Genomic DNA, 24,720 nt, shown 5'->3' with positions numbered 1-24,720 from the left:
TTCAAGTTTACCTTTTATCTTTTACAATTAATTATCACTATGTTACTGGTTGGTTTCTGGGTGCCTAAGGAAGTAATGTTGGGGCCCAGCAGCTCACTTTTGCCCTGGTGCCCCTCAGAAGTTAATCCGTCCATGATCTCAACACTACCTGACATGTTGCTCAGCAGGCTGTGAATGGCTTTGCATGACCTAATAATAACAATAAACACAGCCTTTTGAGGTGGAATATTACTGGACACGACACTGATCAGATGTGATAACCAATCACCTCTCATTTGTCAAGAGCTCCATTCACATCCACGGTCACGCCTCGGCAGGAAGTGACGACTGTGGCCACGAGCGTGACGAACGGCTTGTTCGAAAATACAACAAGGAAGTGACCGTTTATTGAGAAGGAAAATAATCACCAGAGGAAACATCTCTGCAAATCGGGGGTCGCTTCGCTCGGTTGTTGGGTGTCGGGGTGGGGTAAAGTCACCGTGGACTTGCCCGAGAGCCCGTTTGTGACCGTCTCGAGGGATTCTGCTTTTAGCCAGCTAGCTAGCTAGCGATGAACACGGACGTGGAATTTCACATCAGGCAGAATTATCCGTGGAACAAACTCCCCGCTAACGTCAAACAGGTACCGTGTCTTAACGTCTCCTCAGGCCGGGGGGCGAGGAGGCAGGGAGGGGGGGTTAACCTGTCAATGTCACACGGGCGGCTGTCAGCGACGCACCGCTCGCTCCCTTCCTCTGCAGGGGTTTCTCCGTTCAGCCGGAGCCATAACTGACCATCACTGTTGCAGCCTCTGCTATAACTCACACTAGCATCACATGACACACAAGTCGAGTCAAGTCAGATTTTTATTAATGTGGCCCAATACTACAAATCACACATTTGCTTCATGCAAATTACAACATCATCTGTCCTTAGACCCTGAAAGCGGACAACGAACAACTCCCCCGCAAAAAAAAACAAAAAAACAAAACCTTTTAATGGGGAAAATGGTAGAAGCCTCAGGAGGAGCAGCAGAGGAAGTATTTCTCATGCAGGACTAATAGACACGCAGATTTACAGTATGGACAATAAGGATGACAACACCATACATTGTAAACATTAATGGCTGTTTGATAGGTGGCACCACATGATTTTAGTGTCACCTGCACGCATTGCAATGTCGGAAATCGTTAAGGATGTTATTAGTAGTGTGCACAGATCCCTCATCCTGCATAAACGTTTTGCCGTTACGCCAACATGTCGTGGCAAAGAGGAGGCGGGCACGTGCACATGTAGAGTATCTGTGTGCTGTTGTTCCGGCTGCCTGCATCCCAGTGCATCCTCACCAAAGCTGAATAACTGATCAGAAAAAGACTTTCAGGCTTACTCTGTGTCAGCTGGGTTATGCCAATATAACTGATCATTTTAAGAGTGCACCAAGTTGTCAGGTTTTTTTCCACTGATACCGATTTTGTTATTTCAATTCTGACAATAGGAGTATGATTTGATATCAGTGTTGATTTCCCTTGAATTTAAAATCCATATAACTCACTGCCTGGATGTAATGAGGCCATAGATTGCCATGGCACTAAAAACTGAGTTGGTGGTCTAAGCTGATAGTGAAAACGTTAATTTATAATAATAATAATAATAATGACATTGACACAGAAACAGAATTTAATGTGGATTGGTCATGTCACGGCCCATATCTGATTCACTTAATAAGGTCAGTTCTGGTGCTGATACTGATCAGGCATACTAGATCAGTGCATCCCTAGAAAATCTGTTTGGAAGTATGCACTACTAAAACACTATATCAGCTGACACAACAAACTTAAAATGGCCCTTCCTTGATTACCTGGTCCTGTTTTGGGTCCCTGTGTCAAAATCTAGTTTTTAAGACCTTCATTGTTTCAGTTTTGTGTTTACATCTTGCATGTTTTTAAACTGATGTGTTAAATCAAATTACATTGTAGTAAATCTGGGGCCAGGTCATATTCTTGCATAGAAAATCTGTAAGCATTGCACACACAGTGGAAAGAAAAGGGGGTTAAAAGGGGCCTAGTAGCTAGTTTATTTGCACCCTAGCAGGTTAATTCAGGCATGGTCCTCACCTGTGTGCTGTGTTTGTTCTGCAGAGTTTGGGGAACTCTCAGCGCGAGTATGAGAAGCATGTGCTGCTGTACAGCATCCGCAACCAGCTGCGATTCCGCAATAACCTAGGTAAGTAAGTTTGTCCATAACACCAGTCCAGTGCTAAACAGGCACATTCTACTGTATGACATGTCATGATTCGGTGTGAGATTAAAAAGAGACGGAGCAAACAAATTCTTTTGCATTTTATGGGTCTAGAATAAAGCATGTGAGTACGTTTCTGGATTGGCCAGATATAATCTCAATCATCAAATACATTTAGGATAAATCTAATTGGTTATTCTGCATTAGCTTAAGTGTATGTAAAAGTAAAATAGCTGCTTAGTGTTAATTGTAACTGCACCAGACCAGGTTAGCATGTTTTATTGCAGGTACATTCAGCAAAATACTTGACTACTCTCTCGGTTCGTTTGTATGTGTATGAGTTGCTGTTATATTATTGGCATTATCCTTAAGCATACTTGTCTGCAATGATTGAGAAAGTGATTATATTACGACTTAATTAAAAAGTCCATGACACTTTATCTAATCAATAATGTTATTTCTCTTGTGACCATTCGGAGCTTGTTCCGGATCAATATTCCTTTTTCAACCTAGATTGATCTGGTATAGATTGACTAGAAGTGTTCCCTCATACAGTAACCCTGGCTGTGACCTGACTGCTGTGTCTGTGTGTTTTATGAGCAGTGCGCCACGTGAGGAAGGATGAGCGCAAGTACTATGAGGAGCTCCTGAAGTACAGCCGGGACCACCTGATGCTGTACCCATACCACCTGTCTGACATCATGGTCAAAGGGCTGCGAGTCACTCCGTTCTCATATTACATAGGAATCATGGAGGTGAGGAACTCATGCTGCATTGCAGAATAGAAGTGGCAAGACTGGTGTTTGATGTGGCTAAGCTTCGACACTTTTTGTGTTATCATAATCTCAGTAAGCAGGTACTCTCACACCTGAACATCTATCTTTGTGCACATAGTATGTGAAATCCCTCGCTGATTCAGGAGTCTTGCGTTTTATTCAGAAACCCAAGACAATAACACTGGTGATTTCACAATTTTACGTGAGCTTTCAGAACAATGAGCTGGGTAAACTCAAAAGAACAGAGCAGGAATTCTTGTTGTGCAGCAGCAAAGATTCTGTAATTGGTTTGGAAACATCCAGTCTCTGTTCATTTAAACTGAACAATGTCTTCAGTTTTGTAATCCCTGGAAACAACTGCAGAAATGGCAGTTTCAGGCAAAACAGGGAGTCGAAAGAAACCATTATAATAAGAAGGATCTGAGCTTTTTACAGCTCTGTGCTTTCATGTGTAGTGTGTTCTTTGTTGCACTAACAATGGCAATATACCAAATTATATGCTACTTCTCAATAAATCTAATAAAAGGTATCATTTTGTGCACTGAAAGCATTACTGTATGGTCAGTATATATAGAGGAGAAAGTCTTTGTCATTGGCTTGCATGGGTGAGTAGTGCAATTGAAATTTCATTTTGTTTGCATGCCAATAAGAGGGGAAATGTTGTAACCTAGCAACAGAGTTGTTGCATTTGATTATGAGATATACCCAGGTAGTTTATTAAATAATCTGCTGTTTTAGAAGAACATGTGGTGCAATATTGTACATGTAATGTTGCATTTCCTCACGTTGATAGTCTTGGCATCAGTCAGGCACTAGGTGTCAGTCAGTGTCTAGTGACAGTGCCTCATGTAGCAGTTCAGGGAGAAGACTGATCCCAGGACCAACACACCCAGAGAAAAATCTCTGTTTGTTCTGCAGTCAGTTTGCGCTTTGCCTGCACGGCGGCTCACTCCCACTGCTAAAGCTCAGTCTGTTGTTTGAGGCCGTCACAGCCGGGCTCACAGAGAACCAGTCTGTCGGAGACTTTGACCAGCCGGGTTCTCCTTGACTTCTGAATTTCTCAATTACATTACAAAGTCGACCAAGCACACATGTTCACGTGGCTAGAAGTGTTGCTTCTGAAAAGTAATCCATACTACATATATTGTAGTATATATGTAGTAAAGTACTTATCATTTCTTAATGATAGTAATTCAGTTACCTCTGTTCTGTTACACTTGAAGCAGATTATAGATATATTTATTATGTGATTTCTGTACATAATTTCCTCAGATGTATCTCCATTACTTCACAGTGTGTGTGTGTGTGTGTGTGTGTGTGTGTGTGTGTGTGTGTGTGTGTGTGTGTGTTCATTCATACTGTGTGTTTGCGGATGCTAGCTGCCACATTTGATTGTTCCACATTTAGCATACTTCCCATTTCATCAGAGCAGATGTGACTAATATGTTCTTTCTTATGACTTCACTTACAAATGTGAATAAAGATGAGCCATTTAGTTTTTAGCTCACTTAAAAAGGCTTCACCCACTTTTATATGCATGCTAAACTAAACTTGACTGAGCTTTAACTGTGGCCACTGAATTGCTGAAAGCTATGTCATATTCTTATAATCCGTCTTAAGCACTTAATGAAAACGGGGAGTAGAAATTAGCATGGCCGCCCAGATCTGCTAATCCTGTTATTAATCAGAGGCAGGGGACATAGAAAGGGGAGAGGAAAAATGAGTTTAATTCTTCTTTTCCCTGTCTCCTTTCTCCTTTCTTTTTTTGCACCTCCAGGATATTATGAACAGTGAGAAGAGTTACGACTCCTTGCCCAACTTCACTGCTGCTGACTGTGAGTTCTTTCCCCTTATATTTTTCCCCCTTCTCTCCTACACTGTTGAAATGACTACACTGGGCTTCTGTGTAGCCCCCCACCACCACCTCCTTTTTCTGTGTGTCTGGTCTCTTTTCTACATCTTTGTTTTTAAAATGCTGTCAGAGTACAGGGCGGTAGAACAGTCTCTATGAAAAGATGCAAAGTTTTCAGGAAGCTGAGGGTCAGGAGGTCATTGGAGGGGCACTTTAAAACTTTAGAGATCTCCAATGGTTATTTGACTTTGCTGTATTATTCATAGTGAAAATCAGTTCTTCAGTACTGACCCTTACAAATGAGGGGACAAGGTAATTAATGGACAGAAAATTAATTGGTCACTCTTTTTAAAATCAGTTAACTGTGTTTGTGTCAGAAAAATTTGGAGATGTCATCTTTAGGAAATTGTCACTGCCATTTTTGTTTTACTTTTCTGGCGTTTAATCAACCAAGCAAATTAATCGGGAAAATAACTGACAAATTAATTTACTTAATTTATGTCTTGTTTCTTTTTTTCTCATTGTGAGACTGCGTTTCTAACACAGAGCAATTAAAAGATAAATTAAGCTAATCAAAATGTTGTTGTTTTTTGGAAAATGGGCTATTGGCACCTGAGTGCCAGCCTTTCAAGCAGGTGGAGCGTATTTTATTTTTTTATACATTTTTCTTGGCAGGTGCATCAGATTTGTTTCAAGTGTTTTTGATCTGCTTCTGTGTTTTGGTTTTTAAGTACTGGGGGTTTGAGTTTTCTTAGAAAACTTACTACTACTCCTCTTAAATAACAGATCCTACAATAATGTTGTCTGTAATAGACATGGTTTTCATATCTCCTGACTAGCATAACTAATGAACATAAATTATTTCATTGTATTTCCATAACCAAACCAGAGCACTGGCCAAATGGTTTTTGGATTGGTTGTTATAAATCCTATTTCATAGTAAATCAAAATTGCTTCTCAAAAAAGAAAGCTGTCGCTTCTCTGATGTGTTACTCCGTCATTGAGGAGCCGTATTCCTCAGAAATTATTGCAAAACCCAATTAAGACTGCGTCAGCTGAAAGTCAAGTGTGAGGTCAGTTGTAGTGTTCTTTGACTTTCTGCTGTCAAGTGAAACAGGCTTTGGCATTGGCCGGTGAGTGACTGAGTCCTGGCAGTACAGGACCTTCATGCTGTGGAGACAGAAGGCTGCCAGCAGGCTGTCGGAGCCTTGCTCGGAGGGGCCTCTCTCCTCTAATCTCCCTGGAGGAGCTTTGGAAGTGTGTCATGCAGAAGTGGGTGGATGGAGAGACAGTGAAAGTGTGTGCGTGAGAGGTTTACGTGGGTGGATGTTTGTGTGTTGTGTCTGTGTCTCGGGGAAAAAGCAGGATACGCATGTTGGATTATGCCGCTTTAGGAGGCAGAAATGCGAACGTCCCTTACTGGTCACTGCTTGCATTGGCAACCGTCCCAGCACATTTTGCTCTGCCCCTTGCAGGCCTGTGCAGCACAGGCAAGAGGAGGTGACAAGGTGGGATTTGGAGACAAATTTTCATAACTCTGCTCTACACTAACTGTAAAACTTTTGCTATATGGCACAGCATCTCCTCAGATTCATAATGTACAGGTTAATTTGATTACAGATAGAAATGCCTGGACACACTTTTATTGGTAGACATACCTTGTGTGTATGTTGGTAGGTGGATTAGAGGTGCTTTAGTGTGTCTGTATATACGTGCGTGGGTAAGTGTGTGGACGTACACTGTCGGCAGAGTTTGGATGAGTCACTGTTACCGCTTTCGAAGCTCCTTCGTTGGTTGAAATAACTCTCCAATATGAAGTTGGAAATATCCAGAAAAACTCATTCTCCAACTTTGCTTCTTGTTGTAATTCTCTCCCATTTTTTCCCCTAAAGCTTCAGAAGCTGTAATTGAAAAATGCCAGGGACACTTTTGCAGCTGCATTGCAGCCAGATTTATTTTCTGTAGGGTTAATGTGTAGTGATTACAATTTCATAGCCAGTTACTGAGGCATGATTGAGTTTTACTGAGTCACTCATTTCCCCATCGTCCCACAGGTCTGCGGCTGCTTGGCATTGGGAGAAACCAGTACATCGACCTGATGAACCAGTGCAGATCCTCCAAAGTAAGACATGTTTATAAAATAGGCTTTTTAAGATAGCTGGATAATTTATAAAATGCAAACCTAACACTTAAGACATATAGATGTCATGTCTCTGCTTGCATTATGGACTCTGTTATGTTTGCACCTTTAGTGTAAAATACACATGGGAGTATAGGATATTGAATCCAGTAGTACTTAACCTGTTTGGCATCCCAACAACAAACTGCGCAGCAATATTCAATTTAAAAACACATCCTCATAAATGTAATTAATTGCTGTGATATATAGAGTGAATATTTGAGTCTTGTTCCACGATACTCTTTATAATCAAAATATCAACACTTCACAGTCCTTCTCAGTTTGTTTGGGTGACTTGAGCTCTCCACACCTGATGATCTTTTTTTGTCAGAAATTCTTCCGCAGGAAATCGGCGCGGGACCTGCTACCGGCCAAACCTGTAGAGATCTCTGTGGAGCCATGGTGGGTTGCACAGACAGGCTACATCACCGAGGACGATATCAGGGTGAGATAAGGACTTTGTTTCTTTTCTTTTCCATGTTTCAGTTTAAGTTTGATAATAGACATGTGTGTTTACATGTTTTATTTGTAGTGATAGCAGTTTGAGATTATGAGTAATATCGTGGTCGTAGGATGGGAGGAGAGAGAACAACATGAATTTTTTGTGAAAAGGTCTTTGTGGTGTGTCAGGTTTATTAAAGTTGAGCTATTTAATGAGTTCAATGACAAAACCACTGAGGAAGCAACACTTTATTTTAAATCTTTTTATAGTATGAGCAGTACATGTATAATAGATCTACAAATTGAATGAAAGAATGAGTGTTGATTTGATTTTTAACCTGAGCTTAAGTTACAGCTGTTCATCCCATGAGCCCCCTCATTGCATGTTGAGATCTCACCTGACTAAAAATCATTATCTGCCAAGTTTACAACAGTTTTTTCTGCCTCCCACAAAAGGCAACGCTGGAAAACAGTCCACACTGTTATCGCATGCAAATGATTTCATCCCTCCCAGTAGCTGCACTACCACTGTTGTTCGCTGGAGGTGGTTTTTGACATCCATGGAAACAAAGCCACAAGTACAGGTGCACTCTAATGTTGCATCTATTGTGTGTGATTACAGATCTGTTCTCCAGCAGAGAAGAAAGCCATAGATAAGATGATAGATTCTGGTCCTCAGCTGGCTGGTACAATGGAGTACAATGTAGTGTTAAGTGAGTATCTGCGACATGTTGATATAACTGTATCTGTATACATTAGTCTTTAAGATATGATAAATGTAATACTCTGATACCGTACTTTGGCAAAATGAGCCAAAATGTACACTAATGTTCAGTGTGTTTTCCTCTCTAATTCTCTGGTAATGCTGTTTATATATTGTTTTAATTCTAATAACACAATCCACTTTCTCGCTGTCAGTCTGTCAAAAACATTCAATAAATTCCTTTATCTTTTGTAACACTATTTATAAGTTTATGGTAAAATTTACCATACATGGAGATAGAGGGGGACTAAAAATATGAAGCACTTTTCAGTATAATGCAGACCAGTATAACACCATTGTTAAATAAAATACCTCCCATCTTCACACCCCTCATAAAAGCATGTTAACTGCATTGTCCACCCTCAGGAGTATGTTTTATTTTTTCTAATAAGACATGAGAACAGCAACATGATAACTATGCGACGACTCAAGATTTTGCACATAGCATTGCTTCATTGTCTTCCTTTTTCCAAATTTGATTTGGTCCAGTCTCTTGTTGAATTATGTCGCATCATATATCTTGTTTCAACAGGAATTATGAAAACAAACTGTCTGTCTGAGTAGAAAAAGCACAGGTATTACTAATAACATTAATTATGGCTCCTTTCTGTTAACGTGTGACAGTGACAGTGAACCAGCATGAACAACACCACGACCCTGAAACTGAAGCAACTGAATGGAATTCAGCCATCATTCATTTTATTATTTACACAGTGACATGTCAAAATGTGTTTGGTGAGAAAGGTCTATTGAATATATCTGCTTTTAAACCATTAAAAATAGGCTGATGAAATCATAAAATATTAAAAGCAGTTTGTTCAGATTTAGGTCCACTGGTGCAGGACTAGCTCCATCTATTAAAGCTCCACCCTCACTTAAGGGTACTAAGAATTTGAAAAATATGGGATTTTGATATAAAATACAAGAAAAACTTCTCATATAATGCCAAAAAATGTTAAGTATATTTAATGGAAATTTTAACATGGGCAAATAACGTCCTCATCAGTGTTCTGGTGTGAATTTAAAAGATGAAGCATGGGGACTGAGGTTGTGTCCAAGCAGTTTAAATGTTAATTAGAGAACACTTTGACAGTGATGAGCCTCTGCCACTGGAGTGCTGGTGACTGAGTGGGAATAGATACAGTTAAACACAGGAGGTGCTGCGTGATTTGAGTACAAGTACCTGTTTAAATGAGATTTTATTTCTTCCACTGCTCTTGAATGTCTACTCTTTCTGTTCTAATCAGACGAAGTTCAGTATCTAGATAGTAATATTATATATATATTTTTTCGGAACAACAACAGAGATGTTAATGTGAAGAAGCACAATCATGTTTAAAGAGTTGTTTTTGTATTTTTGTTCTTTTATTGCAGGCTTGTACAACCGGGGCTTCATTTACTTGGATGTTCCCATATCTGATGACAGCTGCATCTCAGGTGTGTGTGTGTGTGTGTGTGTGTGTGTGTGTGTGTGTGTGTGTCTGTGTCTGTGTGTGTGTGTGTGTGTGTGTGTGTGTCTGTGTCTGTGTGTCAGTGTCTGTATCTGTGTGTGTGTGTGTGTGTGTGTGTGTGTGTGTGTGTGTGTGTGTGTGTGTGTGTGTGTTTTAACATCCTGTTATTATCTTCCCTGAAAAATTGCCTTCACTAAACACTGTATGTAATTAAGTGGCAACTGTGGGAACATAAATGAGCACTATGCTTAATGGACTTGCATTGCAATGCCTTATTTTGTCATTACAGATACATACAGTCTTTAAAAAAGAAAGCAGAGAAAACACTTAAGCAGCAAAATTAAAGAATGTAAAAAAAAAAAAAAGGAAATTTTTGTCCAGTTGTTCATCACTGTTTGTGTTTTTCAGTGCCCCCGCTGGAAGGCTTTGTCATGAACCGGGTCCAGGGCGATTACTTTGAAACGCTTCTCTACAAAATCTTTGTGTCCATTGATGAGCAGACAAACGTAGCGGAGGTAGGCTTTAGAAATATGTTTCATTGAGCCTGCTGTGCTCATTAAATGTAATATGACTGTGTCTGTGTGTCTATTGATCAATTTTTCAACCGAGTCCTATGTTCTTTTTTTCTTCCTGATCCTTTCTCCCTCTGTGACTCTCAGCTGGCGAATGTGTTGGAGATTGACTTGGACTTAGTGAAGGTGGGTGTCCATTTGCTGCAGAATGCGACAGTCTTACTGTAATGCCTAGACTAAAACACTGTTTTTCACAACAGGATGGTAAAACGGTAGATATGAGAAGTATGGCCCTGTAACTTCTCAAAAAGTTACATAATGCTCACATAGTGCACCTCTATCATACTGCTATATTATATGTAAAGGATAATTATGTAAAGATATTTTAAGGATGTTTTCATGGTCTAATGCAAAATACTTTCACAGTCGACTGCATGAAAGAAAGCAAAAAGCTCTTTTCTCTTTCATTTTGGAGCCAAATGTTGAGATTTAAGTTTGGAATCTAATCTGAATATATATTATAATATATATTATGTCATTTTGTTACAGTGGTACATTGGCTTTGCTGTTATTTTTGTTGCACTGGCCATTTCAAGTGGAATAAGGTGCAAATTGGTGAGAAAAGCAGGGACACAGTGTAGCCTAGGTGGTTTTACTCTGAATACATACTCACACACACCTGAGAGGTACACTGTGACACTCATACGCAGCACACACACAGTTTCAGATTAGATCCATCATGCCCCATGACTCTACCAGAGGGCTGAACAACACCATTTCAGTTGAATTGATGCTCAAGTTTGACCCAGTTTTCCCCAGTTCCCTATTCATTCTCTATCAGACACAGAGCCAAACTGCCTGTCAGTGTTACGACCTCCAGTGTGAAGCGCTGAACTCCCCTGTCCCTTGCTCTCATCTCATTCCTGCCGCTGAAAGGCAACACTTCAGAGAAGTGGTTGAAGGCAGCAGTGGCAGCGATTCTCCAGGAGAAACCCTGTAACGTCAGAGATGATTGAGATGTCTGAGAGGTCTCCTTTGTGTGCAGAACTTTTCCCATCGTGACCTAAGTTTAACTTTCTCTCATGTAATGACTACCTCATAGACTAAGTCACTCGAAAAAATTTTCTTCACTGTGCTTCTTTTGATATGATAAGAGGATAGCTAAGAGTTGACTTCAGCTTGCACCTCTAGGGCATCAAGGTGTAGAAAGCAATCACGTCTACCATACTTCACTGAAGTAGCCTGTTCAGTCTGAATAAAAGATTTAACAGCAAGGCAAGTTGACGACTGTATATATTCAGGAAATAATGGAAAACCCAGCCAACTCTTAAGTGGAAAGTACACAGTAGCACCTTTCTTTTCTTCCTTTTTTGAGACAGTTTGAGTCAGTGGACATGTAATGACTTTTTATTGTAGATGCTGTCTGCTCATCAAGTGAGCATCACCCCAAAGATCATTCAGGTAGTTTTTAATCTCTTTTAGACTCTCATAACTCAACATTGATGTCAGCAGAATTTGACCATGTGTTACAAAAGCAATCTTCTTATAACCAGCAAACCGTCGTGTCTATCAAAGCGGCCATATTTTTTTGGACTACACTGTCACAACCTTCACGCATTGTTTAAATCGTTTTTTCTGAGTACAGTGATGGTTTCTAGTTATCTCCTCCGAATGAAGGTTCAACTCTGACCATTTTGAGTCAATGTTAACACCAGCAATCATACATTAAGAGATAAAGCTACCCCTTTTTCCAGCGACAGTCTCAAGACACTTTATTGTGAGTAAGTGCTGCAACCCGACTTTCTCTTTTTCATTTCCTGTTCATTGCCCTTTCTCATGGTCTATCCCCACCGAAGGTATAACTCAGGCAAACACTAAATGTAGTATAAATAGTAAAGGAGGGTTACAGGTTTGTGATATTGGCAGTGAAAGAGTAACTGAGGACCTGACTAGTGAAGTCAAATATTTTGTCTCTACTGTGTTTTGTTAGAATGCAGTGTCCATGTACTGTCGCCTCGGCTTTGCTGTAAAGAAAGGTCAGGTGTTCAGCTCAGACCAGCTCCACCCGACCTGGAAGAACGCTCCATCTGTCAACAGACTCAAGTATGTGCATCCATCCATTACTTCCACAGAACAAGCAAATTGCAATACGTCGTCTTAATTCGATCCATGGTCATCCCATAACTAGGAGTATATTTTCTTTTGAGAAGGTTGAGACGGTTGCAGAGTTTTACAAAATTGTGCTTACACTTGAATCATTTTTAAACACCAAAGGAAAACTTACTTGTATTTTATTGTAATTACAATGAAAAAAGAAACAAGACTAGGTAGATAAAACACCTAGCATGTGGCTGGACCACATCGTAGGCTATTTGCATTCTGTCTTGTGTCAGCTAGTTTCAACCCTTCATCTGTTTGCCTCTCTGTGCTATACAGTACTTTAATACAGCCAAATTTCCAACAAAGCTGACATATAGTCAGGACATATAGTCCTTTTTAAATGAACCAAGGACTCATTCCTGCAGCACTCTATAGGACTGGCCCCACTGTTGTGGTGCAGCCAAAAACGTACATATGTGAGGATTATTACATTTTACATGGTCAAGGAAATTATATTATATTGAAAGACCTAAACCACCTTTATGGTTAGGGGCTGATGATTTCAGTACACAATGTTTTGATATGTTCAATCTGCATGTTGAGTGTGTGAGTACCGGTGTCAGTACCTTTTCTGTGCTCTGTGTTAGGAGCACCATGGACCCTCAGAAGATGCTGCTGTCCTGGGAGCAGGGCAGTCCTGTCATGGAGGGAGGCTCCTCTGCCACCGACACCGACACCACCAGTCTGGAGGACCAAGGTCTGGCCACACACACACACACACACACACACACACACACACACACACACACACACACACACGGCTTGAAAGCATATTCAGCAATGTATGCAAATTAATACACATGCTGATGAATGCACACAAAGCACTTTCTGAATGTTACTTCAGAGGTTTTGAAGTAGCAGTGCTAATTAATCCCTAAGAAAGCTTGGTCATGCGTTTGAAAGTCATTCTCACATTAACAGGTGTTTGTCTAAAATGGTCTAATTTTTGGTCTGGTTTTAATATTGTTGTGCATGTTAAGCTTTATTGTTGGGTTGCTCGAACTAACAAACTGGATATTATGAAAGTATCCTGTTCGTCAACCACATTTATATGTTAATTATCAATTAAATTTAATCTATTTGAAAAAGAAAATGTTTTAGTCCTTATAAAAACATTTAATCTTCACAACATCACAGGCTAATGTCATCAGTTCAAGAGGGATAACAGCTGTGCAGTTGTGCAGTATTACATGCATTAATCTTACTGCACATAGTTCTTACTCTTGCTATGTGTCTTTTTTCTGTCTCTGTAGCAGACACAGCCAGCGTCAGCAGCCTGAGCATCCCAGCTGCACCCACCAAGAGGATCGCCTTCCTCTTTGACTCCACCCTTACAGCCTTCCTTATGATGGGCAACCTGTCTCCGGTTGGTGAATGGATGTGAACTTGAACAAACTTGAGCTGTCAATGTTAAAAAGGCTTATTACAAACAGAATCATTTTAATTTTGTGTCTTTGTCTTTGTATCAGAACCTGAAGAGTCACGCGGTGACCATGTTTGAAGTGGGTAAGCTGTCTGATGAGACTCTGGACAGCTTCCTGGCTGAGTTGGAGAAGGTGAGGCCATCAGTTACAACAAAGAAAATAAAGCTAGTGAAGCCTTTGTCAGAACCTTGTCTGATTGGCTGTCATTTGCGGTTAAAAAAACTAAAGGCTGTAAATTCGATTCAGCAAATTATTGTGTATATACTCATGAATACGACATGCATGCACACGAACACTATGGTTTAACTTCTCCGCTGGTTTCTGCGGCTCCAGGTGGAGAGCACAGCAGAGGGCGAGGCACAGCGTTACTTTGACCACGCTCTGACCCTGAAAAACACCATCCTCTTCCTGCGCTACAACAAAGAACTCACTCAGGACCAAGGACCTGATATCCCAAATATAGGTAACTAGACAGTTACACTCTCTTTTCCATTGCCTTTACGGGTAACCACATACAAGAATCAGACTTCATACACCTGCACGTGTCTATAGATGTGTTGTGCAGACCAGATTTGGTTTCTTGTGTTTTGCAGCTGTCATTCCGGTTTTGGTTTTAAGTTCTTGCTGCTTTCCCACCTCCAACAGCAGAAGGGCACAAAATAGAAACTCAAATTTTTGTCTACTATCTGCACAGTCTGTGCTTCGTCTGTGTTTTCTGGAGTCAGGTGACATGACCTGTGGAAAAAAAAAAAAATGCAGGTGACATTTTGTAACGATCGTTTCAGAATCACTCTCAAACCTGCACATAGCAGTCAGACTGAAGTTTAACGTGAGAGCCGCGTGGTGTGAAGTGAATGACACACACACACACACGCACACACGCACACACACAAGAAGAGAGACTATAGCTGTTAATGTAACATACATTTGCTCTGTAGCATGACAGATGCAGAATCATTAAATCTTGAAGTACATTAATTACACTACACCTCTACGTGTCTCGTAACATTGTCTTTTGATCATGTGTGTATTAATTGGTGTATGATTCAAAGCGCAAATGACTCATTTTAGTAAAAACAGATATGTATTTCTCTATGTAAGTCTTTAAACAATGTGCAATTCAGGTGAAAAGAGAAATCAACAGCTCTTTAACACTTTGTCCCAGTCGTTTATTTTGTCTCTGTGGTAATTCAACGATATTCTGAACTGTCAGTACCACATTTGCAACAAACAGCTCCTCTAAATGATTCATATTCAGCTACCTAAACCTGTTTTGTGGTCATAGAAAATCAATAACTCATTAAATGTTTAGGTTGTGTATAAGGCTGGGAACACTCTTCTGGGAAAAACAAAGAGGAAAGTGGCAAACTACTTCTTTGTGTCACTCCCGGCTGTCTGTTCCTCACCTGTGTCTGAACAGTTTTTCTTGAATATGGTTCTGGATGAAGAGGCATAGTGCGAGTCCACAGTAAAGCTGTATTGTTCTACTCGTGTCTCTAGAGGGAGCAGCAGAGACTGAGTCCTCCAATGACGACAAAGCAAATCTCTGAGTTTCCATGTAGCTACCATTGTGCCACCAGATGCTGTTTGTTTGGTTTGGCTGCGTGCCTCATTCCTGATTGTCTTATCTCTCAGTCCTCCTCAGCTGCTGCTCCAGGCCTCTGCTGAGGAGTGAGTGCAGCGAGAGCCTGCTGCCTGAAGCTAAACTAAGCCCTTAATGATACAAAAACTCTAGTGATGATTGCTCATTTAGGAAGTGAGGAAAATTTATATTGCCAACAAAAATAAATTTTGTAAATTCTCAACAAACCAGACTTAATTTGGCTGCAGATTGTATTTGAAAGGCTGTAGAAAAGAAAAGAAAAAATAATGGAGAGTTGAATTGTGATTCCAACATATAGAGTTAGTTAATGATGGCCTGTTCACTATGGAGGCATTGATTTAGTGAATATGAAGCAGCATCATTATCACATTAACTGGATTTGTAAAGAACTTGCTCTCTCTGCATTGTGAAATAAATATAAACCTCTTGACCTTTTTGGCTGGGTTTTAGTCAGTTCTTACATCATACGTCTGTGACACTCAACTCTGGTTATAATTTATCTGTTAATTATCACTATCAGCAGCTCACAGACACTTCCTATATTATTTATATCTTCTGTTGGAGGCATGAGGTGATTCTTAATTTCAAAATGTCAAGATGACACTTGTGTCCTTTGAGAGGACGCTCTTCATAAGTCAGCTTGGAGAGAAAATTCTTCTTAACACCACTGTTATAAATGAAGGAAGGATCTATACTGTGCCTGATCCACTGCTCTTCAGCTGCGTCAGTGTCTGATGCAGCAACAATAAGTTGCATTTTGTGAAATGTGGTTATTCACTTCCCTTCCTGAGAGGTAGATCAGAAGACTCATACCACTCTCCTATCTGTGATTAAGCTTTAGCTAGCAGTTTGTTTAGCTTAGCTTAGCTTAGCTTAGCAGAAAGACTGGGAACAGGGGAAACAGCTAACCGAAATGTTGTTTTATTGCTTGAAAGAAAGAAATGTACTATATAGAAGATACAATAGTGTAAACTAAGTGCACACACCCAATGACTTGCACTCGGCTCTCAGCCTATCCTGTATAAAAGTTGTGACTGCCCCCCCCCCCGACTAGGATTCCCCTTGGACATGTTGCGCTGTGAGAGCCTGCTGGGTCTGGACCAGGCCACCTGCAGCCGCGTCCTCAACAAGAACTACAAGCTGCTGGTGTCGATGGCGCCGCTCAGCAACGAGATCAGACCCATCAGCAGCTGCACGCCTCAGGTACAACGCCAAGAGGGAGGGAGAACAGAGGGGGTACTAAGTAGCATGCTTGAATACTGGATCCAATATGTGTGTGGGTGTGTGTGTGTGTGTGTGTGCGCGTTAGGATGTGAGAGTGCTCTGTGTGTTTGTGTTTTAGTCAACAGTTAATGCGCTTATGCTTGTGTGTTTTGTGAGGTTGTGTTTGCCCTCTCGCTGTGTGTTCACACTTGTGTGGCCTGAGTGATTTGTGACTGTGTGTGTACGCTTTGTGAGTGCTCAGCCCGCAGTTGCCCCAACAACAAGACTACACAAAGAGAGAGAGGAGAGGGAGGGAGAGAGGAGGAGGCAAGGCTCATGAGTAATTCCTCTGCCTGGCCACACTCCAGATTTCTAGCTGAGCTCAGAGAGACAGAGGGAAAGAAGTTAAACTCTTGTTGTGCCATTCACGCTGCTGTTTATTCTTACACCACCGGGACTCGGTGAAGTGGAATTCAGTGAATTCTTCTTTGTTTTCTACTCACATCTCTCATAGCAGCTTCATTTTCTACATCTCAGACAGAAGAACAACATAAGACCAATTATTCCTCTTTGTGCTCGTTGCTCGTTTGAAATATTTGTTTATGTGAGAAATGAAATGGAGAGGTGTCTGTCTGAGGATGTGTACATGCAGGTGCATTAGTTCTGCTCCTGTGCACTTGTGTGTGAGTACATGTGTGTGTTTGTTTCTCCCTGCAGCACATTGGCCCGGCCATCCCTGAGGTGAGCTCCATCTGGTTCAAGCTCTACCTGTACCACGTGACCGGCCAAGGCCCGCCGTCTCTGCTGCTCTCCAAAGGCTCCAGGCTCCGCAAACTGCCGCTCATATTCCAGGTTAGTCTAAACTAATTATTAATCAGGCAGGTTAAATATGTGTAGGTATACAGTGGACTGAGGATATGTGTGCTGATGCAGGTATAAGCAAAAGAAACCTCTTTGAAGTTAGATAAGAAAAGCCACACATGTGATTACAGAAACAGTACTCTGGTTCTGATCAAAGACGTGTACGGGTAGTTTTTCATTCATCTTTGACACCTGCCCTTTTAAAATGTTGACCTTGCTGTTTCAGTTGGACGAGCAGGTAATCAGAACACTGGAGGTGAAATTCAAGGCTTTCCTTCATCCACCGTCAACCTTCATTTTTTCATCAAAGCACCAGAGTTCATCAGAGTCACAGTCGCACCACACTGTGCACCTGCATTTTCCTCCTTCCATGGCCTCCCAGTGGTCTTGGAATTTTATGAACTATTCTGGGAATGCACAGCAGGGAACAAAAGAGAATTGGATGTAGTGAATTCTCAGGGGAGGACGGGTAATATCGTGCAAATGGGTCACTTTATGGAAACATGGCAGCTTGTATTCCTCTACACGTTTCAGACGACAGACTGTTTGTCTTCATGGTGAACCTACCTGTAGTAAAAACCGAACTTCTTACCCCTTCACCACTTTCAGAGCATAATACAACTATTTAAAAAAACAAAACAAGAAAAAATAATAATATCTTAGCTTCATGGAAAAGTTGAGGCTTAATCAGGCAGAGTCCCCCCAAAAGTCATAGCAGGTAAAATCAGTGCCCGACTGGAGCTTTAATTACTTTAATCAGTTAATGTTTGCCATAGTGGGAGGTTGACAAGTTGACATGTTAATTTAATTGGAGGATTGAGGTTTCCACTGCTTCTTTCTTGTTTTTTGCCTCCCCAGATTAAACCGTTTCTAATATAAACAATAGAGAGGTTTCGTATTAAATTTAGAAACTTGATAAGCGTTATCGCCTTTGTACAGCTGGGAGATACTGAACAATACTTTATTTCATCTACCTTTAACTTCACTGAAAATTACTCCAATATTAAAAAATGTATAAATGTTTATTGTTTTGTATGTTGAGTTATGAGCTGCCTGAGGAAGATGTGCTCGCATGATGGTTTCAGTTATTAGCAGCTGTGGAAGAATTCATTGTTTAACCATTTTTACTCTGTTCAGGTGTATGACAGGTTGTTGATCACTTCCTGGGGTCATGACCCTGGAGTCGTCCCTACGTCAAACGTGCTGACCATGCTCAATGATGCTCTCACACACTCTGCTGTCCTCATCCAGGTGAACACAAATACATGAGCCTGATCTTTCTGTGAGGTGTTTCATGTTATCTCAAGGTGTTTTTTTGCATGTTTATTTCAGTTGTAACTTGTGTATTTGGTGCCAAGTCTCTCTGTGTTGATGTTCAAACTGTATGTGTGTATAACCCTCAGGGTCATGGTATGCATGGCCATGGAGAAACGGTTCACATCCCGTTCCCTTTCGATGAAGAGGACCTGAAGGGGGGTAAGATACTCTTTGTGCATGAGGCTGTACCATATGTTATATTATAAAGAATAATTCATTCATATAAAACCAATTCAATATAAGTCTTTAACCAAGCAATGTTTGTTTTTGAAGTTTTTTGAAGTGTTTATTGGTGGTGTTGTAAAATGTCTTCATACATATGCAAACTAATTAACACACAAAAAAGACATCATATCTGTTTATAACTCCATTATAATGTAATGTATGATTTAATTATATAACAATTATGTGTTTCTTTACTGCTTATAAATGATAAATGGGGGGTTAAAGTGTCAGCCTCTTTTCTTGTGTATACAGCAGAATTAACTTATTAATTGATGATATTATACCGTATGTTATTATATTCTCAGAGCAATGTTGTGTATAAATGACTGAACACAACCTCAGTCAAGCACAAAAACTCAATTCATTCATATCAATCTTACCCATCTTCATCATTGTGAGGACTCTGGCCCGTCTGGAGTTCAAGGTTACACTTGAAGCATCATTCCCATTGGTCGTGTTGTCTCTCTCTCTCTCTCTCTTTCTCTCTCCCTCTTTCTCTCTCCCTCTCTCTCCCTCTCCCTCTCCCTCTTTCCTGTGCAGAGTTCTCCTGCTCCAACATGTGTGTGCACAAAGCGCTGCAGAAGCTGAAGGAACAGGTGGACCTGGAGCACCAGTGTGGCTACATCACCATGCTCAACTCCAACAACAGGCACCGTCGCAGGGCCAGCGACAGTGCCGAGTGCAGAGGTGAGGGCAGCCAACGCAAGCACACTTTGTTTTTGTTTTTTTTTGTTTGCACTCAGATGTGCGTCTATGTGAGCACTGAACAGGCAAGACTTATAGTTGAATTAGTAACAATGTCCTTGCCTCTGATGGCCATTGGCACTGATGGTGCAAATTAGATAAAGATTGCTCACAGTCCACTTTAATTATGCTGTTTGTCTGCATAATTGTGCCTCCTATTGTGATAGCCTTTGCTAATGGACGTGGATCGAACTGCCTTAGCCTTTACATGGAGAATCACTGATTTAATCTTGCTGACAAAAGTGATCAAAGATTTTGTTTAATGTAGGTATTTATGCATATTACAGTACGCAGTTCATGCAAATAGTCAAACTAATATTTATTGAGCAAAAGGGAAATTATTCAAAAGTTCAGCCTTTAACGAAGCTTCTTAACTGAAGGTCATTCGAGCCTTAATCCAGCTGTGATCAGTTTCCCAGAAAAAACATTTCAATGCCTTAATGTTGATGGAGGTTTGTTGACTTTCTCCAAGGAGACACTCACCTAGGTGGAGGCCTGGACACCAATGGCAGCACTGAGTCCTTTGAGCTTGTGACAGAGGAGAATAATGGGGAAGGCAAAGGAAAGACTGACAGTAGGTTTACTGTTTTGGTTAATGTATTTATTATTCATTAATGTCTTCAATAACTTAATCAGATGTATGAGAGTTGGACGAGGTGGTGAGGACAGCAGAGAGTAAAGGATAACCTGGCACAAAGGTCTCACGTCAGCTTCAAAATGAAAGTCATCCCCATCCCTCCTCTCTCTTGTCAATCCCTTTCTTTCAGCCCTTTCATCTGAAGATGAATGGGTCCCCCTCGAACTGTGCTTCGGCATGCCTCTCTTCAGCTCCGAGCTCAACCGCAAAGTGTGTCGAAAAATCGCCTCGCACAAGCTCTGCAGCAACGAAAGGTGAAAAAAACCAAACCAAGAAAAAACCCCACCCAGCTTCCTCACAAATTTCTCTTTTGTTTAAAAACATTGAGACAAGTGTAAAGAAAAGTGTTGCAGCAGTGCCAGACTTCAGGCTTTGTTGTTCTTTCAGCCTTCAAGAACTACTTCACTCAAGCCGAAAGCTGTCGCTGAAGGTGTTGAGCTTTGTTCAGTCATTCCAGGTAAAAACATGCTGCTGTCTCTTCAGGCTGCCACTTGAGAAAACTGACAGAGAAGAAAAGATGGAGCTGTGTCCAATGAAAATATCAGGAATCAGGAATTTAATTTTACAGATGGAGTTTGTTAGAATGAATCAAAATTAATGAGTGATTAATAATTTATAAATACATTTAGCAGAATTGTTGTTTTAATCTGGTTTTGATTATTCAACGCTGTCCAGCAGCCACATCATTAAACCTTTTGTTTTGAATCAATATCAATCAATCAATACAGTGTGCTACTCTTGCACCAATTAGTTCATTTAGAAGGCATCTTAATAGATTTGCCAAACGCTTAAATATATTAAACAGCGACTTAAGTTTTTTTATTTTATTTATTTATTTATTTATATATATATATATTTTATATATATAAAAGACAAAAATCCAAACATGTAAACAGTAATGTGTATTGTACATGTAGTGTCCTGAAATTATAGGAGAAATAAAAGAAATACATAGGAGACAAATAAAAGAATAATATGTGACTGTTGAAAATTGAGTGCAACAGCATGAGAGGTTAATGCGAGAGATGGGTTGAGATGTAATAAGGTTTTCTGTTGATTTGCAAATGTATTGGTGTGTGTGAGAATGTGTGCGTTTCAGTCAGTGTTGATGTGTGTAAAGGTGAAGAGAAAGGTGGAGAAAAACAAGGCAATTTAAAGCAGAATGTAAAAAATAAGAGAAAAAAATAAAAAGGAAGTGTGAAGGACGTGGTAAATATGTACTTTTAGTTTTAAACATCATGTCTCTTCTGCATGAGGTCTGCTCTGTGACACACAGACTGGAAATCAGACAGGAGCCATTCTACTTAGCCTTTCCTGATTTGTTGTTTTAATCCCAGAGAAACGTAACCTTGTCCCACATATCCTCTTTGCCCGGTGTGCTGATCTGTGACCTTTGCCCTGTGTTTGGCAGGACGGCAGCCAGCCCTCTGACCTGGACAGCGGCGTGTCGAACCCTCTCAGTCAGCCCCCGGCGGAGTCCGGTGTCCCCCTGCCCGCCCTTAACCTCCTCTTCAAGGACGGACAGCTGAGGGAATGGAGCGGACGGGCCCCTCCTGCTCTGGACATCTCAGCCCTGCAGAAGGACCAACCCACATAAACCAACCACCCCCTCCCCACCACCACCACCCCAAGATTTGGTCACGAAGAAAAAAAACAACATCTCCTTGAAAAGGACCGCCCTCTCTTGCAGCGTCGCGTCTCTTTGAGGAAATTGTTACTCGAGGGTCGACCCTACATCTTCATATCCGACCACAAGGAAACACTTCATAAAACTTTGCCCTCTCTTGTTCATCAGTATCCAATCACGGGAAAATTAGCCCCGCCAGCACTTTGTCATTTACCTACTTTATGAGGAATCATCCTTGCCAACACTAGTTTGACCCCCCCCCTCCCCCCGACGCTTCCCTCTGTGATTCCTCGTATTCGTAGCACGGCAGTGTTATTTGTTGGAGTGGTGCTATTATCACACTATATAAAAGTGATGCAGGTAAACATCATATAACCTGGAAGACCATTTAACTGGAACACAAGTGCTGTTCTCTACTGACTCCCCCTCCCCCCTCCCCCCTCCCCTCCAACCTTTCAATCAATGGATGTTTTGTGATCTTTGAGAGCGGAGTGTAAAGTGGTTAATATTGTATAGATGTTCTAAAAATGACCCACGAAATAAACAATGAAGTGTTGAACAGACTTCTTCAGGAATCAATTGGTGATATGCATATTCTAGGACCAAGTTATTTGGACTTGCCAGTCAAAGGAGAGTCTAAATACAGACTCTCTCGCTGCCTCCCTGTGTTGTCTCATGTTAAGTGATCTGATGCATGATACCGTTGCACAACCTGTACCATAAAAAAATACTTCACTCTTGTAATCAATATTGGGCATTTTTTTTTTTTTTATTTGCACTTTGCAGGATTTCACCAAACCTGGGGATGAAGAAATGACATTTATTTTTTTGTTTTTAAACAAGGGATCTCTACTAGTGCGCACATGATTTTAGAGCTCACGTCTACCACAAGGAAGTGTTTCCTCTTGGAAACTCAGACACACTAAAAATCGACGGGGGCGTCAGCGAAACTGCTGTTTTTTTTATGCTTTGTTATCATTCTTTCTCAGTGCAAGAGAACACCAAAGACCAATTTTTCTCCCTGTAAAATATTTTATTTCACTTCCGTTTTACTGTCCTTCCTTTTCATTTTGTTGCCTTATTACTGTCAGCCAATCAGAAACTACCAGGTCTCGGCTCAAATCAGCTGATTTAATTAGATGTTTTTGGGTTTTTTTTTAGGTTTTTGCAAATTTAATGATTTAAAATGATTTATGTGATTTTCATTGAGTCTATATAACAAATACAATCAACAGCATTGGGTCACAAACTACCAACCATGACCCCTGCTCGAGAGGCTGGCAAGATTAACCAAGTGTAACTAACGGGACTGAATGGGAACAGTCAGGTCTGTGTGTTTGACCCAGGCCTGTTGCCGCTGTTGCCTGCCAGTATCTCTCCCTGGATCGACTCCAGTTTGGGTGCAGTGCAGTGCAGTGCACTCTTGGCTATCCCCGCAACACTCTCCAGGGGATTCTGTTTACATCATGTTTTCAAAAAATGTGGTTTGTAGTCGAGAGAGAAGAAGTCGACTTCGCTGTGAAGGCTGTCACAGACCCAAGGGATGGAACTGCTAATGCTTTGCCCAGCTTCTCAGAGATGTAATGGCCCAAAAAGTGTCTGAAGTCTGTCATGAATTTTCAGTGTGGTTCCAAGAATATAAAGTACTTTATATTGCATAAAGAATGGTAACCCATTTAGTTTTGTTTTTTTTGTTGGTGTTTTCTTTTTGATTCTGGCCTTCTGTAGTTTTTGACCCACTTGTGGTTGTTGTTTCTAATAACGTGATGCTGAACTAGAAAAAAAAAAAGACTTAACATGAGGTCCCATTGAAGCATGATGACTGTGTAGAAACTGTTGTGTGTATGTTGTGTATGCGTGTGTATTGTACACCTTACTATTGGTGTGTTTTAATACACGCCTACCTTTCACAATAAGAGTCCCCACCCCCACCCCCAATCCTGCCTGTCTGTTATCTGGTTGCAGTTATTTGGTCATCCCAGATATCCCCCATCCTCTCCCAGGTATACATCCACCACAGTGTTTCAAAAAATGCTAGTTTTATATGTCAGCCTATATTTTAGGAAATCTTTGTTGTAGCTTGTTTAATGGGACTGTGAATATCATTGACTGAGTTAATGATGATGCTCTTGAAATTAAATGGGGAAAAAAAAAGAAAAGAAAGTGACATTCCTTCAACATGCCCTCCTCTTCCATTCTTGCTCCATGTCCGATCTGCTCAAGATACATGTTATTATTACAAATAAATATGTAAAAAGTATATGAAAATATAAATAAATATGTAATAAGAACAAACTCTTTTTCCTCCCTGAAAATGTCTCTAAGTGTTGTTTCTTTTCTGATCTATACTTTGAGGTTTTGTATCACTGATTCCAGCCTCTACTTGCTCTGAATTGTAGCCAATCGCATTACACGATATTAGGCCGCTAGATGTTTTCGAAGCCAGGTGGAACAGATGGTGTGCAAGACGCAGCGGCCCGGATGCTCTGTCCATCTGCTTCAAGTATACACTTGTTCACCAATCCTTGTAGATGTAAATGGATGCTGAGCTGAAAAACAATGTCTGATACATGGGTGTGAAGCCTTTGAGAAGCTATGAAAAGCCCACATTTCAGTCTGTGACTGGTTGTGCCCCCACTGGACAGGTGGAGTCCTGCCTAATTGACTGTGTCTCCCAGGTCTCCCTGCTTCAGTAATTTCCCAGCACCACAAATTACACTGTGTCACC

General features: G+C 40.8%; 1 protein-coding gene across 2 annotated transcripts; it reads left to right on the top strand.

Moving 5' to 3' along the window:
- Positions 1–331: 331 nt before the first annotated feature.
- Positions 332–24,287, top strand: fam91a1 (family with sequence similarity 91 member A1). 2 transcript variants are annotated; one of them, XM_023412301.2, is made up of 24 exons: positions 332–622; positions 2,118–2,202; positions 2,821–2,972; positions 4,771–4,828; positions 6,900–6,967; positions 7,356–7,469; positions 8,088–8,178; positions 9,603–9,665; positions 10,088–10,194; positions 10,339–10,377; positions 12,182–12,294; positions 12,939–13,048; positions 13,605–13,717; positions 13,821–13,907; positions 14,109–14,238; positions 16,433–16,581; positions 17,299–17,433; positions 18,580–18,693; positions 18,846–18,918; positions 19,525–19,671; positions 20,204–20,302; positions 20,496–20,619; positions 20,753–20,822; positions 21,777–24,287. In XM_023412301.2, the coding sequence occupies exons 1-24, from the start codon at positions 551–553 to the stop codon at positions 21,960–21,962; spliced, it is 2,499 nt and encodes an 832-aa protein (XP_023268069.1). In that variant the 5' UTR covers positions 332–550; the 3' UTR covers positions 21,963–24,287. The 2 variants fall into 2 exon arrangements, with proteins under 2 accessions (XP_023268069.1, XP_023268068.1); XM_023412300.2 differs by having other exon boundaries at positions 333–622; positions 20,201–20,302.
- Positions 24,288–24,720: the final 433 nt, after the last annotated feature.

The sequence above is a fragment of the Seriola lalandi genome, unplaced genomic scaffold, assembly GCF_002814215.2.
Source record: "Seriola lalandi dorsalis isolate HSWRI2012SDOR001 ecotype SW California unplaced genomic scaffold, Sedor1 jcf7180002054476, whole genome shotgun sequence".
Lineage (NCBI taxonomy): Eukaryota > Metazoa > Chordata > Actinopteri > Carangiformes > Carangidae > Seriola > Seriola lalandi.
Note: the sequence above shows the minus strand (reverse complement) of the source record. Positions and strands in the feature narration are given on the sequence as shown.